Raw genomic sequence first — 26,361 nt, 5'->3', positions numbered from 1 at the left:
TGTCGAAAAGGTTAACCATCACTGACACAGACAGACAGAAAGTTCTTCAAAGGGAATTTTCTCAGCGGGAGGCACATTTGAAGATGGCAGCCTGGGATTTTTGCTTAGGAAAGCAATACAGTGTCAAAGGCTGGAATTAATTGAAGTTACAGAGATTATGCAAGATGTCATTCCTACTCCCAAATTCATGCTCACTGCTTGCTAACTCCTTGAACGGACTCTGCTGAAGATTCCCTTTAAAAAATAAATAAAAGGTACTGAGTGGGGAAATGTTATTGCAACTCTTGCTCTAGAACAGTAGTTCTCAACTTTTCTAAAGCCGCGACCCCTTAATGAAGTCCTTCATGTTGTGGTAACCCCCAACCATAAGTCTAGCACCAATTCTCCCAACAGAACTTCAAGCTGATTGGCTGGAAGGTCAGAGGGACACCCCCACTGTAAACACCTGATTGGTTGGATTGTAAAAATGTGTCCCAAGGTGCCAGAACAGAAGCTTTAGTTCCTAACACCATGGAAAATTTGTCTTTTCCATTAGGCGACCCCTGTGAAACGGTCGTTCGACCCCCAAAGGGGTCCCGACCCCCAGGTTGAGAACCACTGCTCTAGAAAATAAAGACGTAGGATATGTTGGGTGGGAAAATATTTTGAAAACAGGACATCCACTTTCTTTGCCTCCAAATGTGTGAGACAATAACATGCAAAGAGTATATCTGTATATCTGCAAAGTTATCCTTCCTTCACTTTTGCCATTACAAGAGACAGCTTGCTCGGTCTGAGGACAATTTGTGGATCATTTAATGAAAATCCGAAGGCATTTACTGGGATTTTGTGCATCTGAGGAATTATATTAATTTCCTTCCTTCCTTCCCTCCTTCCTTCCTTCCTTGCAGTAGTAGATGCTTGGAACAAACTTCCAGCAGAAGTGGTTGGTAAATCCACAGTAACTGAATTTAAACATGCCTGGGATAAACATATATCCATCCTAAGATAAAATACACGAAATAGTGTAAGGGCAGACTAGATGGACCATGAGGCCTTTTTCTGCCGTCAATCTTCTATGTTTTTATCTTTCTTTCTTTCTTTCTTTCTTTCTTTCCTCTCTCTCTCTTTCTCTATTTCCTTCCTTCCCCTCCCCATACGACTATTACAATTTATTTTTTAGTTCAGCACTTGATAAGCTTTTACCTTGAACAAGGTAGCTCCCGGCTCTCTGCCAGCTAGTGTTTTGCTATTGACCAAGTGTGCCACACGTGGGTTGTCAACCTTCATGAAGTCGCTGACCAGGTCTGTGACCTCCACCATCCACTCAGGCCCCAGCATGGTGACCACCTGGTCTGTGCCCTCCGCGGAGGTGGTGTGGAACTGGGTGAACACTTGCAGGGTAGAATGCTGGTATTGAAGGGTGCAGCCCCTGCTTTGCCTCCGTTCTTCCTCCTCCTCCTCATCGTCACTCTCCCGTATGGACCTGTGAGAAGTTGAAGGACTTTAACATGGGACAAAGGATTTTGGTTGGCAACTTCATTTAAATGCAAAGTATTTTCCTTTTCTTTCTTTCTTTTTAATAATGTTTATTATTTAAAAGAAAACACAAATGTGTACAGTATCATTACGGTGTCATTACAAATATATATATATTATCAAAAGGAAAATGAAAAAAAAAGAAAAACATAAACACAGTTAAAAACAAGAGAGATATCCTTATTCTTTCTTCACTATCTTATTCTTACTAACGTCTTACTATATTTTATGAAGTCATACATATCGTATCATATTTATATTTACAGTCTCACGTGTTTGGTGTATTGTGATTTTATAATGTTAATAGAGGTTCTTAATTTTAAGTAATTTATACTATAATTAGCATAGTTCACCTTTATAAATTAGGTCATCCTTAGTTCTAATCTTTTCTGCCTGTCTGCTCTTTTATTCTCTGTTAAATCTTCCTATCACTACGTATTTTCCATAAATCATCTCTATGCAATGTGTTTGGTTTGATTCATCCTATTTTTATTTAACCAGTTATACAGTTTGTCCCATATTTTAAAATAATCCGTATCCTCCTTTTCTTTTATTCTCATCGTTAACCTGTTCATTTCTGCCAGTTCCAAAATTTTATTTATGACCTGTAAGTTGGTGGGTTTTTTCCTTTTTTTCTGATCTTTCTTTCTTTCTTTCTTTCTTTCTTTCTTTCTTTCTTTCTTTCTTTCTTTTTTTTTCTCTCAGATGGTCAGATATCAGTTTATTGACCTCCAAGAAAGACAACCATGAATTTAAGACAACTATGCCTCTCCCCCCAATAAGAATTGCAGATAGACAAGAAAAGGAAGATAAACAAAAGATGACACCGAATGCCTAGCTTCCTGTTTGTCAAGCTGACACTGTCAACTGGAGCTAAAACCAATCCTGAGAATTATACCCCTATCCCAGGGGTGTTAAACTCATGGCCCTCATGGCTACCACCTGTTGTACATACTCTTGATCAGTTGGAGGATGGTGAAGATATTGAGGACTCAGATTCAGATAGTGTTTATGAAGTAGTGTGTGGGGGGGTTTTTACAGGTAGTAGAACAGGTGGGAGGCCAGCCACAGGATGGGGCTATGAGTTCAGGATCTAGTGAGGGAGAATTAGAGGCACGCTGGGTTAATCCTAAATTCAGAAGAATTCAGAAACGTAGAGAGCAAAGGTCTGGAAGAAGATATTAAGGAGATGAATGGGTTAAATAATTGGGTGAGGTAATTGGCATGTCATGGGACTAGTAAAGAAGAAGGGTGGAGTTTCAACGTTGGGGAACAAAAAGACGTTGATTTTTTATGCTGCTCTCCAAGTAAGCAAAGTATTCTGTGTGATTAACTGTCTGTATGCTGTTTTTTAGTGAGCATGCTTTAACAAAATAAATCTTGTCTAGCAGAGCAGGAGAAGGAATGTAAGGAATGCAATTAAGAGAGATTACAGAGCCAGGAGAGATAAGCCAGTATGAAATGCATGTATAACCAAAAGAGAAGAGAATAAAATGGAGTTTTTTCGTTTATGAAATACAGTGGTACCTTAAGATACGAACTTAATTGGTGCCGGGGGGAGGTTCGTAAGACGAAAGGTTCGTAAGACGAAACATTGTTTCCCATAGGAAACAATGTAAAGTCAATTAATCCGTGCAACCAAACCCCCCCCCCCGCAAAAAAACGGCTTTCCGGCTGTTTTAAAAGGTGACAGCCGGCCTGGGGGGCTTCCCAGCACCCCCCCAACCCGGGTTCCGGGGGTGCTGGCAAGCCCCCCAGGCCGGCTGCGACCTTTTAAAACACCCGCGCCGCTTCGCAGCTGTCTCCTGAAGCAGAACGCGGAAGTTTGGCTTTAGCGTTCGGCTTCAGGAGACAGCTGCGAAGCGGCGCGGGTGTTTTAAAAGGTGCCAGCACTCCCCCGAACCCGGCGGGAAGTGAAGCATTGGGGTGGGGGGGCTGTCAGGACACCCCCCACCCCAGCACTTTGCATCCCGCTGGCTAAGAGCAATCGGGCAGCAGCTTCTGCCGGACATGGGGGCTGGGGGCTGCCTGGCTTTGTGTTTTTGGCTGGGGGGGAGGGAGTTAGGAAGGTCCTACTTCTCCCCCCCAGCCAAAACCCCAAAGCATGTTTGCTGCCCTACGATTTAGCCAGGACAGGAGCGAAGTGACGTGGAGGAATGGGGAGCTGAAACCGGGCGGTTTCAGCTCCCCATTCCTCCACGTCACCTTCCTAACTCCCTCCTCCCCGAGCCGAAAACCCAAAGGCGGTCTGCTGCCGCCCGCCTGAGCCAGGAGGCATTCAGGGCGTGAAGGAATGAGAAGCTCAAACGCCGGTGGCTTCAGCTTCCCATTCCTCCATGCATGTCACCCTGAATGCCTCCTGGCCGCCTGGCAGAGCGCTCGCAGCCAGCGGGCGGCTGCGGCGGGGGGGACAAAAAGGCAGGCCAGTGCCCGGCTCCTGCCTCTCCGGAGCCGCTGACCGAGTGGAGCGATCTTTTGCTGGCCAGAACGAAGGGCGGGGAAGCCTCTTGCACCAGCTGCTACAGCCGCTGGCTTCCCCGCCCTTCGCCGGCAGAAGATCGCTCCACACGGTCGGCGGCTGCCCAAAATCGTTACCCCTCCCCTGTTCGGATCCCCCCCTCCCCGCCCGGGGGGCGGGGATGGGAGGGAAAAAGAGAAAGAAGGCGGCGCTCCCTGCCCGGCCACGATGGTCCCTTCCTTACGGCTCATGTTGGCTGACGGGGAAGGGGCAGCGAAGTCGGTGCCGAGGCACCCTAAGCCCACCGATGACCGCCAAAGGGTTGGCAAAGGGAGGGTGCTGCAGCGACCCGGCCAAGCCTATGGACGCGCCTCCCGTCGCTCTGCCCAATCGCAAAGCCGAAGGAGGCACGGGAGGCGGTGAATGTCATGTCCTCCAGCCAGTCAGGCGAGGCAAGGCGGGGAATGTTGGGGGGGAGTGAAGAAAATTGAAACAGATTACGAAAAGCTCAGTGGTGGATGGCACTCCTTCCAGGAAAACGCCCACCCCAGCCCCCGCGGAGGCGTTTTCCTGGAAGGAGTGCAATCACCACCACCGAGCTTTTCGTAATCTGTCAATTTTCTTCACTCCCCCCACAACATTCCCCCCCTTGCTTCGCTTGACTGGCCGGAGGACATGACATTCACCGCCTCCCGTGCCTCCTTCAGCTTTGCGATTGGGCAGAGCGGCGGGAGGCGCGTCCAATCGCAAAGCCCAAGGAGGCACGGGAGGCGGTGAATGTCATGTCCTCCAGCCAGTCAAGCGAAGCAAGGCGGGAAATGTTGGGGGGGGAGTGAAGAAAATTGAAAGATTACGAAAAGCTCGGTGGTGGATGGCACTCCTTTCAGGAAAACGCCCAGCCCAGCCCCCGCGGAGGTGTTTTCCTGGAAGGAGTGCAATCACTACCACCGAGCTTTTCATAATCTGTCAATTTTCTTCACTCCCCCCACAACATTCCCCGCCTTGCTTCGCTTGACTGGCCGGAGGACATGACATTCACCGCCTCCCGTGCCTCCTTCAGCTTTGTGATTGGGCAGAGCGGCGGGAGGCGCGTCCAATCGCAAAGCCCAAGGAGGCACGGGAGGCGGTGAATGTCATGTCCTCCAGCCAGTCAAGCGAAGCAAGGCGGGGAATGTTGGGGGGGAGTGAAGAAAATTGAAAGATTACGAAAAGCTCGGTGGTGGATGGCACTCCTTCCAGGAAAACGCCCAGCCCAGCCCAGCCCCCGCGGAGGTGTTTTCCTGGAAGGAGTGCAATCACTACCACCGAGCTTTTCGTAATCTGTCAATTTTCTTCACTCCCCCCACAACATTCCCCGCCTTGCTTCGCTTGACTGGCCGGAGGACATGACATTCACCGCCTCCCGTGCCTCCTTCAGCTTTGTGATTGGGCAGAGCGGCGGGAGGCGCGTCCAATCGCAAAGCCCAAGGAGGCACGGGAGGCGGTGAATGTCATGTCCTCCAGCCAGTCAAGCGAAGCAAGGGGGGGAATGTTGGGGGGGGAGTGAAGAAAATTGAAAGATTACGAAAAGCTCGGTGGTGGATGGCACTGCTTCCAGGAAAACGCCTCCGGGGGGGGGGTGGTTTGGGCGTTTTCCTTGGCGATCTTCCCTTGGCTTCCCTGGCCGCTTCCCTGGCCGCCTGGCGCTGCGATCGGAAGATCGCAGCGCCAGGCGGCCAGGGCAGCGGCCAGGGCAGCGGCCAGGGCAGCGGCCAGGGCAGCGGCCAGGGCAGCGGCCAGGGCAGCGGCCAGGGCAGCGGCCAGGGCAGCGGCCAGGGAAACGGCCAGGGAAACGGCCAGGGAAGCCAAGGGAAGATCGGAAGATCGCAGCGCCAGGCGGCCAGGGAAGCAGCCAGGGAAGCCAAGCCGGGAGCAGCGCACCGCAGGCAACGCATGCTGTGATCACAGCGTGCGTTGCCTGCGGCACGCTGCTCCCAGCTTCCGATCTTCCCTTGGCTTCCCTGGCCACTTCCCTGGCCGCCTGGCGCTGCGATCTTCCGATCGCAGCGCCAGGCGGCCAGGGAAGCCAGGAAACATCGGAAGATCGCAGCGCCAGGCGGCCAGGGAAGCGGCCAGGGAAGCCAAGGCGGCCAGGGAAGCCAAGCCGGGAGTGGCGGCGACGCCGCTCCGGTTGCCTAGTCCTCTCCTGCCTCCCACGCTGATGTTCCCCGCTGCGTCAGGCGCCGCCAGCCCCGAGTCAGACGCACCCTCACCGCCGCGCCCAGCCGCTGCCCGCCCCGTCCTAGCCGGAGCCTGAGCCGGCTCGCTCGGTCGCGCCTCATCGCCCGCGGCCCGCCCACCCGCCCAGGATGCATACCTGCTGCCTCTCCCCGTGCCCGCCGCCGGCCCGATCCTGCGCCTCCTGCTTCCCCCCCCAGTCAAAAATACAAAGGCGGTCTGCCGCTGCCCGCGGAGCAATGGGAAACTGAAGCCGCTGGCGGTTTCAGACTCCCTTTGCTCCACGCTGCTCCGCCCTGCCTGTCATGCGGCGGCAGACCGTCTTTGTGTTTTTCGCTGAGGGGGGGAGCAGGAGGACCTTCCTGACTCCCTCCCCCAGCGTCAGACCTCCTGCCTTCCCTCCCAGCCAAAAACCCAAAGCGGCCTCCTGAACGTTTTCCGTCTTACGTACCTGCCGCCGCCGCCGAGAAGCCCCGCAGCCCGGCTGTCACATTTTAAAACAGCCGGGTGGCTTCCCAGCAGCCTCCCGAAGCCCAACGCCAAACCCGAACTTCCGGGTTTGGGTTCGGGAGGCAACTGGGAGGCCCCCTGGCTTTTTAAAAAGGTGACAGCCGGGCTGCGGGGCTTCCCAGCAGCCTCCGGAATGCCAAACCCGGAAGTTCGGGTTTGCCGTTCGTAACACGAAAAAAGTTCGTAAGAAGAGGCAAAATTTTGCTGAACCCCGGGTTCGTATCACAAGTTGTTCGTAAGACGAAGGGTTCGTATCTTAAGGTACCACTGTAATGTGTTTGATAAAAGTTATTTGCACTTGCTGAATTTCTACCAGAAACCAGAACACCACCCATCCCCGGTTAAGTAAAGTGGGAGGAAAGTCGCAATACGTCACATGACGATGATGTAACGATGCGAGTTTGATATGCCCTTCCCCATCCCAGAGAAATGGATGGATTTGATTCACAGTATAGTAGTGTGCTTATTTGTACATATTCCTGTCATGAGCCAGATTCCTAAATATGGAGCCTCAGGACAAACAAAATTAATTTGCCACTAACTGAAGGAATGGCTACTAATTACACTTAATTTTGTTTGTAAGATACAGTATCTTGTTTACAAAGCTGGTTGATCGCTGCCTGTGTATTCTCTATCTCACACACACATTCTTATACAAGTCACAGCACTGGCAAGTACATGAAGGGAGGGAATATGTAGATGAAGATGCCCAGAAGGGGAAGAAGAAGAGATGGGGAAATTGAGAGCCATCCAGAGTGGTTCTACAGGTGTTACAAAATAAATCCACCAGGCAGTTTCTCTTCCCAAGCAACACTAATCTGCAGGTCTGCAGTCATGGAATGGCATGGGACAGTTCATCCAGAGTTTTACTTGCACACCACAGACGGTATGTTGCCAAACTCAATGCTTACCACCCTCAGCCTAATAGATATAATACAGTGGCACCTCTACCTAAGAACGCCTCTACTTACATAGAAACATAGAAGACTGACGGCAGAAAAAGACCTCATGATCCATCTAGTCTGCCCTTATACTATTTTTTGTATTTTATCTTAGGATGGATATATGTTTATCCAAGGCATGTTTAAATTCAGTTACTGTGGATTTATCTACCACGTCTGCTGGAACTTTGTTCCAAGGATCTACTACTCTTTCAGTAAAATAATATTTTCTCATGTTGCTTTTGATCTTTCCCCCAACTAACTTCAGATTGTGTCCCCTTGTTCTTCTGTTCGCTTTCCTATTAAAAACACTTCCCTCCTGAACATTATTTAACCCTTTGACATATTTAAATGTTTCAATCATGTCCCCCCTTTCCCTTCTGTCCTCCAGAACTGTACGAACTTTTGTAGATAAGAACCAAGTGTTCAAGATTTTTTTGCCTTTGCTCAAGAACCATTTTCCACTTACAAACCCGAGCCTCCGAAACTGTAACCGGAAAAGGGAGGGAGACGCCTCCGTGGGGCCTCTCTAGGAATCTCCTGGGAGGAAACACGTCCGGAAAAGGCGGGGAGAAGCCTCTGTGGGGCCTCTCTAGGAATCTCCTGGTAGGAAATAGGGCCAGAACAACTGGGGAGAAGCCTATGTGGGGCCTCTCTAGGAATCTCCTGGGAGGAAACAAGGTCGGAAAAGGTGGGGAGAAGCCTCCATGGGGCCTCTCTAGGAATCTCCTGGGAGGAAACAGGGCTGGAAAAAGTGGGGAGAAGCCTCTGTGAGGCCTCTCTAGGAATCTCCTGGGAAGAAACAGGGCCAGAAAAGGCGGGAAGAAGCCTCTGTGGGGTCTCTCTAGGAATCTCCTGGGAGGAAACAAGGCTGGAAAAGGCGGGGAGAAGCCTCTGTGGGGCCTCTCTAGGAATCTCCTGGGAGGAAACGGGGCCAGAAAAGGCAGGGAGAAGCCTCCGTGGGGCATCTCTAGGAATCTCTTGGGAGGAAACAGGGCTGGAAAAAGTGGGGAGAAGTCTCTGTGGGGCCTCTCTAGGAATCTCCTGGGAGGAAACACGTCCGGAAAAGGCGGGGAGAAGCCTCTGTGGGGCGTCTCTAGGAATCTCCTGGGAGGAAATAGGGCCAGAAAAAGTGGGGAGAAGCCTATGTGGGGCCTCTCTAGGAATCTCCTGGGAGGAAACACGTCCGGAAAAGGCAGGGAGAAGCCTCTGTGGGGCCTCTCTAGGAATCTCCTGGGAGGAAACGGGGCCTCCATCCTCCCTGTGGTTTCCCCAATCGCACACATTATATGCTTTTACATTGATCCCTAGGGGAAAAATTGTTTCTTGTTACAAAGGTTCTACTTAAGAACCTGGTCACGGAACAAATTAAGTTCATAAGTGGAGATACCACTATATATCCAGGAGATTCTAGGAAGTACAGTACTTATCTATATTCTCTTTCTTCGTCTCCTGTTCATCTGTGGACAATACGGCCTCTTATCTCCCCACTTCTCTTTCGGGAATGTGCTTCTTCTTTGCTGCTGCCTCACCGCATTCCTTCACACCCCCTCCCCCTTCGTGGACACCATCTCTCACAGTTATTCTCTCCCATCCCAGAGGGCAGACATAGAAACATTCATATTAAGGTGACAGATTCCAACTGAGTGTTAGGAAGAAATCTACACGGAAGAGTAATTGTGGTGTGGAACTAATTACCCAGAGAGATAATAATTTCCCCTTTGTTGAATAAACCAGCTCACCTCCACAGGCATCATCTCACATAATAACTGTCATATCCTCACTCGATCTTCTCCTTCCAAAACTAAACCTCCCCAGATGCTTCCATCTACGAGGGTCGCACAGAAAGTAATGCACCACATTTTTTTTCTTCAACAATTATTTATTGAACACAATGAAACTTACACACAAGAAAGAATGATGTTTCTTCTACACTCCGTATTTTTCCACGTAATCTCGGTCCTGTTCTATGGCCTTCCTCCAGCGAGACACAAGGGTGTGTATGCCCTGTTGGTACCACTCCTTGTTCTGGTGACGAAGCCTTGGAGCTCTGCCGAACTGCCTTCCAATGGCCCCACCCTCTGTGCCCAGCGACTAATCGTACTTCTGTCGACTGCAGATTCTCCATAAACTGTACACAGATGTTTGTGAATGTTCCCAACAGTTTATTTTTCCGCAGTGAGAACACACTGCTTGTAACGTACATCACTTACAGACGCCATTTCGAAACACTGCTGTAGCTATACTATCTGTCCGAAGAAATGCAAAATCCTGACAATTCAAATAATGTACAGTGGTACCTCTACTTAAGAACACCTCTACTTAAGAACTTTTCTCGATAAGAACCGAGTGTTCAAGACTTTTTTGCCTCTTATTAAGAACCATTTTCTACTTAAGAATCCGAGCCCGGAAAAAATTCCCAGGAAATTTGAGAGCAGCATGAAGGCCCGGCCAGTTTCCTGCCATTCCCCCTTTAATCCTGGCCATCTCGGGCTTTTCTGGACTACTAGAGGAGCCTTTTGGTGGTGCTTAAGGAGGCTATGGCAGTTCAGAGCGAACGAAGCATTTTCCTTTCTCTGGGCACTTGGACAAGGAATAAACCTGCGCTAGTGCCCAGAGAAAAGAAACGCTCCATTCGCTCTGGGCAACCAAGGAGTCACCACAGCAAAGGAAAAGTGCTGGCTACAAAGCGAGTGAGCAAGAGGAGAAGGGAGCCCTTCAGCATGGGAAGGAAGAGGCAGCAGGTAGCAGCAGCAGCAGCCAGTGTATGGGAGGCAGTGTATGGGAGGCAGCCTCACGCCAGGTGTATGGGAGGCACGTGCTCCTCCTCACCGCCTCAGAGTCCTCCTTTTTTTTTTAAGCCTTAAATTTTTGGATTTTTTTTATTCCCCTCACCTCCCCTTCTTCCTTCAGCAGCGACTGTCCTCCTCCACTTCTTCCTCCTCCTCCTCCCACCTAAATTCCGAGTTTTTATTTCTTTCCTAATGGGTTTGCACGCATTACAGTGATCCCCCGGGTATTGCGACCCCGATCATTGCGAAATGGCTATATGGCGATTTTGCAACCCGGAAGTAAAAACACCATCTGCGCATGCGCGCCCTTTTTTCTATGGGCACGCATGCGTAGATGGCGCCGGGCAGATCAGCTGCTGGGCGGCTTCCCTAGGTCTTCCCCCTCTTGCTGGCGGGAGGGCGAGCGGCGGGCATCAGTGAGGAGTTTCCCCACCGCCCACGCAAACTCCTCGCTGCCGCCCGCCCGCCCTTCGCCCGCCCACGCCGTTCATTCTCGCCGCTTCCCAGCTGAGTCCTGAAGCGAATTCGCTTCAGGACTCAGCTGCGAAGCGGCGCGAGCGAACGGCTTGTCCGCCGCCCGCTCGCGCATCGCCCGCCCACGCCGTTCATTCTCGCCACTTCCCAGCTGAGTCCTGAAGCGAATTCGCTTCAGGACTCAGCTGCGAAGCGGCGCGAGCGCGCGTGAGCGAACGGCTTGTCCGCTGCCCGCTCGCGCATCGCCCGCCCACGCCGTTCATTCTCGCCGCTTCCCAGCTGAGTCCTGAAGCGAATTCGCTTCAGGACTCAGCTGGGAAGCGGCGCGAGCGAGTGCGAGCGAACGGCTTGTCCGCCGCCTGCTCGCGCATCACCCGCCCACGCCGTTCATTCTCGCCGCTTCCCAGCTGAGTCCTGAAGCGAATTCGCTTCAGGACTCAGCTGGGAAGCGGCGAGAATGAACGGCATGGGCGGGCGGCGGACAAGCTGAGTCCCCTTCCCAGGAACCCCAATCTTCGGCTCCTCGCTAGCGCTGCGGAAGTAAAAACACCATCTGCGCATGCGCAGATGGTGTTTTTACTCCCGCAGCGCTACTTCGCGAAAACCCGATCATTGCTAGGGGTCCTGGAACGGAACCCTCGCAATGATCGGGGGATCACTGTATTTGCTTTTACACCGATTCCTATGGGAAAGATTGCTTCTACTTAAGAACGTTTCTACTTAAGAACCTGGTCATGGAAAGAATTAAGTTCTTAAGTAGAGGTACCACTGTATATCTAAAGTTTCGCATTCGTACCAATATTGTAGGCTGAGAGAAAAAAATGTGGTGCATTACTTTCCGGGCGACCCTCGTATCTCAGCTAAATTTCTATTCCACTAATCCTCCTCCACTGAAGTTGTTCCAGCTTCTCTGAAATCCTTGTTAAAAGCACAGAGCCCAAAACTAGCCTACCTCCGATCAGGTAAGATGGGAACTCGCCATCCTTTCACTTGGCTGAGACGTGGGTCAGACAGCTCAATATGAAGAGGGAGTTTGGGGACCCAGACAGTCATCTCCAAGAGGGCACTAAGATGCTCATAGCTGAAGAAAACACCTGCATTCATGGACCCTCTAGACTCCTTGCCACTCACAAAGACATAGTCACAGCTACTGGACACCTATAGAAAAACGGGAAGAAGACATTTATTTATTTATTTATTTATCAAACACGTATAGTATTATAGTACTTATTAACATAACATAACATAAGTAGAACGTACCCTGTTTCCCTGATAGTAAGACACCCCCGATTGTAAGACGTATCGGGGGTTTCAGGGGGGTCGGCTAATATAAGCCGTACCCCGAAAGTAAGACATATGTCTTACTTTCGGGGAAACACGGGGGTATTGCCGGGGGGGGGAGCACGATGACGTCGCTTCCAAGCTCCCCGCGCGCCCCTCGCCTTCGCCTCGCCGCAGCGCCACCGCCTCTTCCCCGGCTTGGCAAAGCGAAGGACGGCGCTGGTCCGAAGCGAGCCGAGCGGGCGGCGGCTTGCAGCGAAGGCGCTCGTCCCAGCAACCGAGTCCTGCCGAGGCTCAACTGCAAGCGGCCAGCGAGGCCGACCGGCTCAGAGGCGAGCGGCCGGAGCTGCGCCCTCCTTTGCCCGCCTCCTTTCCGGCAGGCAGGTGGGGCTGCCCAACTGCACAGAGCGGCTCCTCCCCTCCAGACACACGCTTCCCCGACACGTGTCTGCGGCTCCACGTGTGCACGCCGCTTGGAGCCCTGAGGTTGAACTTGGAAAAGGGCTCACGAGGCTCCTGTCCCGCGGCTGCCCTTCTGGACTCTGGGGAGATGCCTTCGGGAACGCGACCCTTTCAATTATTTTCCAATGTAAGACATACCCCGAAAGTAAGACGTAGTGGGGCTTTTGGGGGTAAAAAGAAAGTAAGACACTGTCTTACTTTCGGGGAAACACGGTAGTAATAGAAAGGATAATAAGACAGTAGGACAGGGACATTAGGCACATAAGTGCACTTATGCACGCCCCTTATAGACCTCTTAGAAAAAGGGAGAGGTCACAAAATTGGAAAGGGGAAGATATCCCCCCAAAAGAGGATGTAGTTAAAAAAAGTTTGGACTGTGCAGAGATGGATATGATGACAAGAAGGCTGAATGATCAAGAAGAACCTGACTTTTATTCTATTTGGAACAAAGTTTATACATGGATAGATAAGAATAAAGTTCAATATAAAGTTATGAAAACTGTATGAATATAATCCAAAGTTACTGATATTTTTAGTTGTTGCTATTGTTTGTTGGTTCTTTCTCTTTTTTCATCAGTTTAACTCTAAGTGTATTAGAATGTGTAAACAAAATTCTTTTTTTCAATTAGAATATTATTTTGACTTAAAGATTTAAGATTTTATCCTTTTTTCTGTATTAAAAATTGACTTCTAGAAAAGAGGGGCAATTGTAACCCCTACTATGTGTTTAAATGTTTGTAAGTCTGTATGTCTTTTTATTAAAAATTAATAAAGTTTTTGAAAAAAAAAGAAAAAGGGAGAGGTCAATTGTAGATAATGTAAGGTTGAAGATTTTGGGGTTGTGGGAAGCAACAACAGAGTTAGGTAATGAGCTCCAGGCGGTGACCACTCTATTGCTGAAATCGTATTTTCTGCAGTCAAGTGTGTATCTATTAGGTGCTCTTGTGTTGTTGTTGTTAAAGGTGAAGTAGTCACTGACAAGGAGTACATTATGATGTATGATTTTATGAACAACAGTTAAATCAGTTCAGAGACAACGTAGTTGTACATTTTCTAGATTTAGTATTTGAAGTCTGGAGGAGTAGGGTAATTTGTTACATGAGGAGTGAAGGACTCTTCTTGTGAAGTATTTCTGGACTCCTTTGATTGTATTAATGTCTGATATGCAGTGTGGATTCCACACAGGCGAGCTATACAGTGGTACCTCAAGATACGAACCCCTCGTCTTACGAACAACTCGTGATACGAACCCGGGGTTCAGAAAAATTTTGCCTCTTCTTACGAACTTTTTTCGAGTTACGAACCGGCGTTCGGAGACTGCTGGGAAGCCGCGCGGCTGTTTTAAAAGGTGACAGCCGGGCGGCGGGGCTTCCCAGAAGCCTCCCGAACGCCGGTTCGTAACTCGAACAAAGTTCGTAAGAAGAGGCAAAATTTTTCTGAACCCCGGGTTCGGTTCGGGAGGTTGCTGGGAAGCCCCCCAGGCCGGCTGCGACCTTTTAAAAGAGCCGCGCCGCTTCCCAGCTGTCTCCTGAAGCCGAACGTGGAAGTTCGGCTTTGCCGTTCGGCTTCAGGAGACAGATGGGAAGCGGCGCGGCTCTTTTAAAAGGTCGCAGCCGGCCTGGGGGGCTTCCCAGCACCCCCCGAACCCCAAACCCGGGTTCGGGGGGGTGCTGGGAAGCCCCCCAGGCCAGCTGTCACCTTTTAAAACAGCCACGCGGCTTCCCAGCAGTCACCGAAAGCCGTTTTTTTGTGTGGGGTTTTTTGGTTGCACGGATTAATTGAGTTTACATTGTTTCCTATGGGAAACAATGTTTCGTCTTACGAACCTTTCGTCTTACGAACCACCTCCTTGCACCAATTAAGTTCGTATCATGAGGTATTACTGTATTCTAGAATAGGTCTGACAAATGTTTTGTATGCTCTGGTTAATAAATCAGTGTTTCTAGAGAAGAAGCTACGTAAGATTAGGTTTAATGCTTTTTTGGCAATGCAGTTGCAGTGGACTCTATATGTATATTTTCTACATATATAAAAATGAGGAGGAAGAAGAAGACATTCTATATTTTTATGGATTTTGTAGACCTTGAGGTAATTTTTTTAAAAAATGCCATCAAACAAGGGGCAGTTTCTAAACTGCCCTCTTACATGCCTACTGATTGTTTTAAAGCATTGTTTCCTGTTGTGGTTAGCTCTGGCCATATATTGCAGGCCTGTTTTGCCCACTGGTGGAATCTGCTGATGAAGGCTCCTCTGACCAAGAAGACATGAGTGACAGGGAGGAGGAGAGTGTGGCAGACAGCTCAGAAGGAGATCAATTATCTAGCTCCTCCTTGGATTCAGAACAAGAGTTAATGATACAGCCACGCATGCGGAGAGCAATGCATAGGCAACAACAACTGAGAGATTATTATCAAAGAAAATGAGGCCACCTATGGTTGGGTGGGGCTGTGGTAATTAGTGAGGCTGCTATAAAGAGCAGCCTGTGGGTTTGCCTATTGTGGAGGATTATCTGATCGTTGTGTTTCGTGACTGCTTTACTGACTTTGATTTTTGGGTGCTGATTTTTCCCCGCTTTGAAACTAAACCAGAGCAAAGTGTGTTTCACTTTGTGAAAGAAGGACTGTGAATTTCCTCACAGCTGCAAGCTAAGTATCACAGAACTGATAAGGGACTTGTACAAATTACCAGTTTGTTTGGAGACCAGTGCTCTTCGCTATACCAAAACAGGGCTTAGTTTAAGTGAATTTTCATTATAAAGAACATTGTTTTGAATTTTCAAACGTGTGTGTGTCTGAAATTTTTACCTGTGAATTTTTGGGAGGAGTGTACCAGAGATCCCGACAGAACATTCCCCAACCTTGGCAACTTGAAGATATCTGGACTTCAACTCCCAGAATTCCCCAACCAGCATTCGCTGGCTGGGGAATTCTGGGAGTTGAAGTCCAAATATCTTCAATTTGCCAAGGTTGGGAAACAATGTTTTAAAGCATTTGAGGCACATCTGTAAGAAAGAGGGAAGAGGAGGGGGAGAAGAGAAGATGGATACTTAAGAAATAATAGCAAGATTTACCGAGGCCTTTCTTGAACCACACTAATGACCAAATTAAAAACAGAACCAGAAAAAGAAATGGTTTGGAAAAAAACATTTCCATTATAACTGATCGATATGCATATTGGCTAAGTAAACAATGCCCTTCACTAGAGGGGCAGGCAGTTATGGATACTGCATAATTTCACATGCATTTGAACTCTAAAGTGCCTCCGTTAAGAGACCATTTTTATTATCCGCACGCCGCATAGCCTTGACTGTGGCAAAGAAGCAGCCCAAAAGCTGTGTACTCTGCACAGTCTGCTCCCTGAACTCTGATGATTTATTTATGTCCTATCAAGTGAACATTTTGAATGTGAATGTTGTAGGAGGAAAGTCCTGGGGCAAACAATAATGAACCAAGCCCAAGAGGCACAAGTTTGTCCCATCACCTGCACCCCAACTACTCCTAAAGAAATGACTGACTATACATGATTTGTGCCCCCAGTTAAAACGGATTGTTTTAATGGGAGGCCAATCCTACTTAAAGGGTTAAATAAGGTTCAGGAGGGAAGTGTTTTTAATAGGAAAGTGAACACAAGAACAAGGGGACACAATCTGAGGTTAATTGGGGGAAAAGTCAGAAGCAACGTGAGAAAATATTATTTTACTGAAAGAGTAGTAGATCCTTGGAACAAACTTCCAGCAAACATAGAAGTCTTCGGAGAGGGGCGGCATACAAATCCAAATAATATAATATAATATAATATAATATAATATAATATAATATAATATAATATAATATAATATAATATAATATAATATAATATAATATAATATAATACAATATAATATAAACATAGAAGATTGACGGCAGAAAAAGACCTCGTGGTCGTTCTAGTCTGCCCTTATAGTATAAATATGTATAAAGGATAAAATGTTGCTATGTTTCTAATTGGAAATGCTGACTTTGGAAAATCTGTTTTCTGTGAGAATGGTAGACCCTAAATTACTATTATGAAAAATCAATAATAGGTTGAGATCAACCATGAACCATGACATCTGCTATGAACAGAATGGGTCCAAAGACAGGCTACAAAAATGGTGGAAAGTCTTAAGCATAAAACTTATCAGGAAAGACTTTATGAACTCAATCTGTATAGTCTGGAGGATAGAAAAGAAAGGGGGGACATGATAGAAACATTTAAATATGTTAAAGGGTTAAATAAGGTTCAGGAGGGAAGTGTTTTTAATAGGAAAGTGAACACAAGAACAACGGGGCACAATCTGAGGTTATTTGGGGGAAAGATTAGAAGTAACATGAGAAAATATTATTTTACTGAAAGAGTAGTAGATGCCAGAACAAACTTTCAGCAGATGTGGTTGGTAAATCCACAATAACTGAATTTAAACATGCCTGGGATAAACATACTGTATATCCATCCTAAGATAAAATAAAATGTTTCTATGTTTCTAATTGGAAATGCTGATTTTGGAAAATCTGTTTTCTGTGAGAATGGTAGACCCTAATTTGGAGATACCTGTATTCACACTCACAGTGAAGTGAGACAAGTCATTTAAAATCTTTGGAATCTGCTTGCTCAGAAAAAAAGCAAACAAGGATAGGAAGCATCCTAAAAATCCAAAGGGCTGTTAAAGAACATTGTGATTAAATCTACCCACCAAGTTAACTATTTTATTTCAAATAAAATATCACAAATTCTCAAACTTTTGCATGATCACCACTGAGTCATAAAGGTTGATAAGCTGTCTATGAGAAAGAGACAGCTAAGAAAATACCAAGGAAAGAAGATTTAGGAGTTAGAAAATAGTAATAAATCTGTATAAATGTATTTAACAGAAAATGTATGTTTACATTTTCAGTATAAATAGGTATAAAGGATAATGGAACTACATGTATAGATGTATACTGTTGTGAAAATATTGTAAACTACGACGCCTAAAACACGATCTAAGTATTGCCCACAAAATCATATGCTGCAATGTCCTGCCTGTCAATGACTACTTCAGCTTCAACCGCAACAACACAAGAGCATGCAACAAATTCAAACTTAATATTAATCGCTCCAAGCTTGACTGTAAAAAGTATGACTTTAGCAATCGAGTTGTCGAAGCGTGGAACTCATTACCGGACTCAGTAGTGTCAACCCCTAACCCCCAACATTTCTCCCTTAGACTATCCACGATTGACCTCTCCAGGTTCCTAAGAGGTCAGTAAGGGTCATACATAAGTGCACTAGCCTGCCTTTTGTCCCCTGTCCAATTGTCTCTCCTTATCTCATATATCATATATCTTTTCTTCCTTCATATATCTTCTCCTCTATTTTTATATCTTCTCTTTATATATAATACTTCATGTCTATTCTCTTCAATATGTATTGTGTATTGGACAAAATAAATAAATAAAATAAATCAATAAAGAGAAAAACTTAAAAAGTTTTTAAAACAGCCTAATAAACATTATATTTTTTTTTAAAGAGAGAAAGAGATAGCAGCTAGTAAGGACTGGTGTATGGGATAAATGTAGTCTCTAGATAATTTAATTTAATTTATTAAATGTATAAATCGTCCAACTCGGTGTACAACAAGTAAAAACACTGTAAAATCCATTTAAAACTCCTGAAATAAAAGCATTCATTACTTCCAGGTTGAAGTCAGGTGGTGATTTACTCAATAGCCCCAGGCCTGATGGCAGAGCCAGGTTTCAATGGTTTTCCGAAAGGCCAAGAAGGTTGGGGAGGTACAAATCTCCGGAGGTAGTGGGTTCCAGAGAGCTGGCGCCACCACAGAGAAGGCGCCACCACAGTCAACATTGTTTGGCATTTGAAAAGGTAGTGGATCCTTTTCAAATGCCAAAGATGGATGTTGCCATGAACAGAATTGTCAGAAACAGTTCTCCCACAAAAAAAAAGTCCTTGGGCTCTTGAAAGAGGAGACCAGATGTTTTCTCTTCATGGTGCTGGTGGATCCCTAAAGTGTCCACTTTACAGTTTTGGATGTGTTGTGAACTTGTAATGATTCCTATAATTGCATGTGGTGGCCAAAGCTAAGCAGGCACCATACAAGGGAAGGGAAGGCTCCAAGGCTCCTTAGAATCCAATAGATCTTGCGAATGTAACTGGGTTGATTTGGGGACTGGATTACTCTAGCATCTTCTAATAGGGCTACTTTTGGGGGCAACAGCATCCGTGGTATCTCACGTCTGTGTAAGGTCAAAGATGGTAAACTGAAGGTTAGGTACGTACATCACAATATTCCATGTACCAATTAGCCCAAGTGTTCCAAAACTTGGCAACTTTAAGACTAATGGACTTCAACTCCCAGAATTCTCCAGCCAGCATAAGTCTTAAAGTTGCCAAGAATCCAAACCGCACATACGAACTGAATAAACAATATCTAACTGCCAACCCACACTCAGTAAAAGACCTTGGAATACTAATATCGAATGACCTAAGTGCCAAAGCCCACTGCAACAATATCGCCAAACAAGCTTCTAGAATTGTTAACCTGATCCTACGCAGCTTCTGCTCAGGCAATCTCACACTACTCACAAGAGCCTACAAAACTTTTGCCAGACCTATCCTAGACTACTGCTCATTTGTCTGGAACCCATACCACATCTCAGACATCAACACCCTTGAAAATGTCCAAAGATATTTCACCAGAAGAGCCCTTCACTCCTCCACTCGAAACAGAATACCCTACGAAAATAGACTAACAATCCTGGGCCTAGAAAGCCTAGAACTACGGCGCCTAAAACACGATTTGAGTATTGCCCACAAGATCATATGCTGCAACATCTTACCGGTCAATGACTACTTCAGCTTCAACCGCAATAACACAAGAGCACGCAACAGATTCAAACTTAATACGAACCGCTCCAAACTTGACTGTAAAAAATATTATTTTAACAATTGAGTTATCAAAGCGTGGAACTCATTACCGGACTCAATTGTGTCAACCTCTAACCCCCAACATTTCTCCCTTAGACTCTCCACGATTGACCTCTCCAGGTTCCTAACAGGCCAGTAAGGGCCGTACATAAGTGCACTGGTGTGCCTTTCGTCCCCTGTCCAATTGTCTTTCCTCTCTTTCACCTATCATATATATTCTCTTCCTTTCATATATCCTCTCCTCTAAGTTCACTTTTACCCTTGTATATATTACCACATGTCTATTTTCTTCCTATGTATTTGTGTATTGGACAAATGAATAAATAAATAAATAAGTCTGAAGACTGAATTAGCCCATTCTGGCCCACACAAAGAGCAGTAGACTTTACAACTTTGGAAATTGCAGGAAGTTCCAACATTGTTTCTAAGTGGACATGAATTATTAGGCGCGAAGAAAACTTTTAAGAGTCAGTCTCCCTCTTTTATGTTCAAATGCTATTAAACCAGTAATAGATGGGAGACACAGATCATTCCTTTTAAGCTCTTTCTTTCTCTGCTTCTTCCCCTGGACCAACGAAACCATCGAATGGTAATGCATTTCTTTGACAAGAGCTTTTCTTCTGTGGTAATTTTGAACACTTAAAATAATATTACTTTCAGTTTACGAGTAGCTAATAGACATCTTGCTATATAGGGCACCTCAAGCTCCTGAAAAAAAGGGGATGGGATAGAAATCAAACACACTGACTTACATTTTGTGCCCATTCCCAAGATGGCAGTGAAATGGATCCCACCTGATGTTAAACAACCAAGGGTACACCCAAAAACAGTGCTCTTCAAATAGTGGGGTGGGGCCCCCAGGGGGGCGGGGCCAAGCAATGTCAGGGGGGGGGCACATAATCTCAGGAAACATGCTGCTTTTTGCACTGCAGGACTTCCCTGACAATGGGCAAACCGGAAGCACAGCAGGCAAACAGGAAGTCTGTTTTTCCAAACTTCCGGTTTCCCGTTGGGCTGTTTTTCACACTGGCCCACAGGGCCACCCTGGAAAGAACGAGGATCAGTCTTTCCCAAGGGCGAAAATTAGCGGGTCAGAGCATGCATGCCCGCTGCAGCTGACACAGGGCAATTCTGTACATTCTCACAGTTATTATTATTATTATTTATTAGTTATTAGTTTTGTATGCCGCCCCTCTCCGAAGACTCGGGGTGGCTCACAACAACAACAATACAATTTACAGAGTACAAATCCAATAAAAATTAAAAATGAAATTTAAAACCCATAGATATTAAAAACAATCATTACTGTACAATCACACCATTCTGATGTATTAAAGTCAGGAAAAAAGGTGGTGGGGGGAAGAGATAGTTATTCCCCCCATGCCTGGCGACATAGATAGGTCTTCAACATCTTTATTTATTTATTTATTAGATTTGTATACCGCCCCTCTCCGTAGACTCGGGGTGGCTAACAACAGTAGCAAACAGCATATAACAAATCTAATGTTTAAAATAATTAAAAAACCTTATTTAAAACCAAACATATACACAAACAAACATACCATGCATAAATTGTATAGGCCTAGGGGGAAAAAAGGTAGTTCCAGAGGACCGGGGCCACCACAGAGAAGGCTCTTCCCCTGGGTCCCGCCAGACGACATTGTTTAGTTGACGGGACTCAGAGAAGACCGACTCTGTGGGACCTAACAGGTCGCCGGGATTTGTGCGGCAGAAGGCGGACCCAGATGTATTCTGGTCCGATGCCATGAAGGGCTTTATAGGTCATAACCAACACTTTGAATTATGACCGGAAACTGATCGGCAACCAATGCAGACTGCGGAGTGTTGGTGTAACATGGGCATACCTGGGGAAGCCCATGATTGCTCTCGCGGAAATCTTGCGGAAAGCGGGAAGAGTAGGGGCAATTTGAATCTCCAGGGGGAGTTGGTTCGAGAGGGCTGGGGCTGCCACAGAGAAGCTCTTCCCCTGGGTTCCGCCAGACAGCATTGTTTAGTCAACGGGACCCAGAGAAGGCCAACTCTGTGGGACTTGATTGGCCGCTGGGATTCGTGCAGCAGAAGGCAGTCCCGGAGGTATTCTGGTCCGATGCCATGTAGGACTTTATAGGTCATTGCCAACACTTTGAGTTGTGTTGGAGTACTGATTTATCTTGCCTGGTAGTGTCTACTTTGACTGGCACATGGAAATAAACATTTTCAGTTTTGTTCTCTGTGATTCTTTAACTAGAGGGGGACGAGCAATTGAATCTGAAGCATCTACCATGCAAAACAGGTGGTCTTCCATTGAGGAATGGGCTGTGTCTCCGGAGGTTTCAACCAGAGATGGAAATTGCTGTGAAAATCACGGCTCTCATCACTTAAATATACTCCCTGCCCTTCATCCGGATGTATTTTAATTGGAATTTAACAGTTAAGGGAGTTCATTATGATAATGTGTTTGCCTGGGTCTGTGTCTCTGCACATATGTGTGGGAAATAGACCTGCTAGGGTCTATTTCCTCTTATTCCCATGGGGCTACTTAAGCTTGGTTTCGACATCCAAGAGACACAAGCTCAGCATGTCTGCAAACACAATCCCAGCTTTGCATCCGAATAAAAATGAGCCCTGAAATGCATTTCTGGATACTGTGTCATTCATCAAAATAAAGACGCTGGGCTGTCACTTGCATCCCTTGCACTAATAACACACCCATCAGCACAAACCATTAGAGATTTTCCCCAGACTCTCGGGGCCTGAGAATGCAAAAGCTACTAAAATTAATACCATCTTCAATCCAAGGTGCCTAAAAACCACAACTCCTTCCTGTGATTCTACAGAGGAATCGTTGAGTCTCTGTAACTGTTTGGTTCGGTTCTGCAACCCAGCAGGACCGACACAGACTTCAGAGGATAATCAGAACTGCAGAAAAAACAATTGCTGCCAACCTGCCTTCCATTGAGGACATGTATACTGCACAAGTCAAAAAGTGGGCGGGGAAAATATTTACTGACCCCTCGCATCCTGGACACAAAGTGTTTCAACTCCTACCGTCAAAACGTCGCTACAGAGCACTGCACACCAAGACAACTAGACACAAGAACAGTTTTTTCCCTGAACGCCATCACTCAAATAATTCCATAACGCCATCACACAAATAATTCCCTCAACACTGTCAAACTTTTTACTAAGTGTGCACTTCTATTTCTACTAGTTTTTTCTCAACATTCCTAACATCCTTTTCCTCCCACGCAGGACTATATGACTGTAACTTGTTGTTTGTATCCTAAGATTTTTATTAATATTGATTGTTTCTTCATTGCTTCTTTGACCCCTACAACAATCATTAAGTGTTGTGCCACATTTTCTTTTATGTACACTGAGAGCATATGCACCAAGACAGATTCCTTGTGCGTACAATTACATTTGGCCAATAAGGAATTCTATTCTATTCTATTCTAATCTAATCTCTTCTATTTGTTGTGGCCTGTCAGCCGCTCTAAAGAGAGCTCCTTGTCCACCTCTGGTAATATCAAATTCTGAGGAGGAGGACCCAAGTCTCTCTCGATACCCTGGGCCAGTGGGGTTGCCAGCTGATGCAGAGAATGAGAGTGAGGGGGAAAGTGACCTGAGCGTATCCGAAAAGCCACCCAAGGGGGCTGATATAACAATGGTGGAGTGGTCGTAGTCAGAAGATGAGGAAGATATTATAGTGGATATCGGAGATTTCTGAGAAGGCAAGAGGACTTGCATAGTAAAAGGAAATAAGCTTCTAGCTTTACCTCTTTGAGGTGTGATGTCACTTCCATTCAGGATAAAAGCAAAGGATTTGGGGTAATTGAGTGTGGGGTTTCAATGCTGTTCAGGGACGCGGTGTTTGAGCTGGGGGAGCCTGAAAAGGGCTCCGAAAGATGATTCCTGCCTTGCTAAAAGACATTTATTGCCAGATGATGTTTCTCTTGGATTTGACCTGTTTTATGCTTTTGAATGATAAATTGCCTCTCTTATCACCAAGAATTGCCATTAGGCTGAGTTGGTGTTTTCCCCAGACTTTCTTTATGTTTCACTTTGTGGAAAGAAATAACTCCCTTCTTCTTGCCGTTCAATCTGCTTTTCGCTTTGTGCTGCTTTTACCGATGTTGTGATTCCGTCTGAGGCTCCTCAGGGAACGGCTGAACCTCTGCCGGCTCCCTGCTCAGAGGGGGGAGGAGGAGGAGGAGGAGCAGGCAGAAGGGGAGGAGGAATATCAGGCCGAGGGAGAGGGAGAACAGCCAGAGTCCCCCGGGGTGGAGCTCTCCCCAGCAAGCAGCCTGGAGTCCTTAGATGAAAATGCTCAAGCCATCATCGATCACAGGCAGAGAAGAGCAGAACAACGAAGGGGACAATTAGCCAGGTACTTCCAGTCCTAAATAGGTAACAGCTGAGTTTGGGTGTGGTTCTCCCCAGAAAGGCTGAAAAGGCATACCCACCCTTCCTGTCTTGTGGAGTAGTATCTTTGGGAGTCCTGGGACCTGGCTGTGATCTTTGGCGTCTCTGATTCTGACTTGTGGCCTTGAAGGCTGAAACCTTGGGGGGAAAGGCGTGGGGGCTTATTCTCTACAGTGGTGTGTGTGCCAGCAAGAAGTCTGCTGTATTGTCTGGCCGTCAGGACTTTGCTGTGAAGCCTCATAGCCTGCCTGTTGGGAAGAACAGGTTTTTCTCTGTGTTTATTTTTCAAACTATAAAGTGCTTTTGCTTTTACCAGCGTGTCTGGCTGCTTTTTCCAGTTGGTGTTGAAGTCTGGGGGCACCCAGACAGAACAACCAATAAAGAGTCTGATTTTACCATGAAATACAGTGGTACCTCTACTTACGAACTTAATTCGTTCCGTGACCAGGTTCTTAAGTAGAAAAGTTTGTAAGAAGAAGCCATTTTCCCCCTAGGAATCAATGTAAAAGCAAATAATGTGTGTGATTGGGGAAACCACAGGGAGGGTGGAGGCCCTGTTTTCTCCCAGGAGATTCCTAGAGAGGCCCCATGGAGACTTTTCCCCACCATTTCCAGCCCTGTTTCCTCCCAGGAGATTCCTAGAAGGGTCCCACGGAGGCTTCTCCCTGCCTTTTCCAGCCCTGTTTCTTCCCAGGAGATTTCTAGAGAGGCATTAATTTTTTAAAAAAATTGACCCCCAAAACCTGGGGTTCGGGACCCCTTTGGAGGTTGAATAACCGTTTTACAGGGGTCGCCTAAAACCATGGGAAAAGACAAATTTCCCATGGTGTTCGGAACTAAAGCTTCCATTCTGGCATCTTGGAACATATTTTTACAATCCGACCAATCAGGTGTTTACAGTAGGGCTGTCCCTCTGACCTTCCTGCCAATCAGTTTAAAGCTCTGTTGGGAGAATTGGTGCTAGACTTATGATTGGCAGTCACCACAACAGGAGGAACTGTATTAAGGGGTCGTGGCATTAGAAAGGTTGAGAAGCACTGGTCTAGTTGCTTGTAAATGCAGCCATTAACGCAATCTAGACAAACCTGCCGTTGCTTATGTTTTGCTCAGGCAACATATGCAGACTGGGCGGAGAAGCATTTTTACCTAGCAGCAAAAATTTGTGCAGGAAGGGTAGGGAAAGAAGCATGCATTGGACCAGAGTACCTCCGGAACCGCCTGCTACTGCACAAATCCCAGCGACCGATAAGGTCCCACAGAGTTGGCCTTCTCCGGGTCCCGTTGACCAAACAATGTCGTTTGGCAGGCCCCAGGGGAAGAGCCTTCTCTGTGGCAGCCCTGGCCCTCTGGAATCAACTCCCCCCAGAGATTAGAACTGCCCCCACACTCCTTGTCTTTCGTAAATTACTCAAGACCCATCTATACCGCCAGGCATGGGGGAGTTGAGACACCTTTCCCCCAGGCTTTTTTTATATTTATGTTTGGGTATGTATATGTTGTTTGCTTTTTAAAATATGATAGGGTTTTATGTGCTTTTTAATATTAGATTTGATTTCGCTGGAATATTGTTTTTATTATTGTTGTGAGTCACCCTGAGTCTTCGGAGAGGGGCGGCATACAAATCTAATAAATTGAATTGAATTGAATGCTGATGAGGATTGCAGAGAATCTCGTGGTAAGTTTTAAGAAATTGAGTGCAGGCTATTACTGTTATTATTTGCAAAAGAAAAAAGAGAGAGAGAAAGAGAGAGAGTGATGTTTGTAAACATCCGGCACAGCATACTGGGAAATGCAAATGTTACACCTATTGTATTATTATTATTATTAAGCAAGTTGTGCAAACACAGCCTAGTAGGGATCACTGTATTTGCTGACCTTTATTTTGAAATTAGAAAGGCAAAACTGATGTTAATGCAAATGGACTATTTTTTCCCCCCTCCATCAAATCTCAGCAATATGGTCTTAGAACTTGGATGGCACAAGTGCCTCCATAATTAGATTTGTGGAACACGCAGCTTCGCTCGCGTCTTCTTAAGAGTAACAATATTTATTTAATTAGCTGTTACTTCATCCAGAATGGCATCAAGTGTCAAAATCAGCATAAAACTGTTACACGAGGCAAAATGAAATAAAGATTAGGGGCTTCCAAGTCACACGAAACATCTCTAGCAATTTCCCAGGAGGTTGAACGAGAGCCAGTAAGTAACATTTGCAGCATTTCTCAAGCAGAGAAGAAATATCTTCCAGATTCTAACCTAGCTCCATAAGCCATTTCCAAGAAATATAATAAGCATCAGATATGACTCGGAGCTCTTCAGTTCACACAACACAACCCACATTC

At 46.5% G+C, this 26,361-nt stretch overlaps 1 protein-coding gene across 1 annotated transcript in view; it reads right to left on the bottom strand.

Moving 5' to 3' along the window:
- TMEM132E (transmembrane protein 132E) overlaps positions 1-26,361 on the bottom strand; it is a 454,008-nt gene that overhangs the window by 12,888 nt on the left and 414,759 nt on the right. Inside the window, exons 9-10 of the mRNA XM_070730351.1 lie at positions 11,863-12,068; positions 1,186-1,465 (exon numbers count right to left, since the gene is read on the bottom strand). Coding sequence (XP_070586452.1) covers positions 1,186-1,465; positions 11,863-12,068 — 486 coding nt within the window. The remainder of the gene's footprint in view (positions 1-1,185; positions 1,466-11,862; positions 12,069-26,361) is intronic.

Source organism: Erythrolamprus reginae, chromosome 1 (assembly GCF_031021105.1).
Source record: "Erythrolamprus reginae isolate rEryReg1 chromosome 1, rEryReg1.hap1, whole genome shotgun sequence".
NCBI lineage: Eukaryota > Metazoa > Chordata > Lepidosauria > Squamata > Dipsadidae > Erythrolamprus > Erythrolamprus reginae.
Note: the sequence above shows the minus strand (reverse complement) of the source record. Positions and strands in the feature narration are given on the sequence as shown.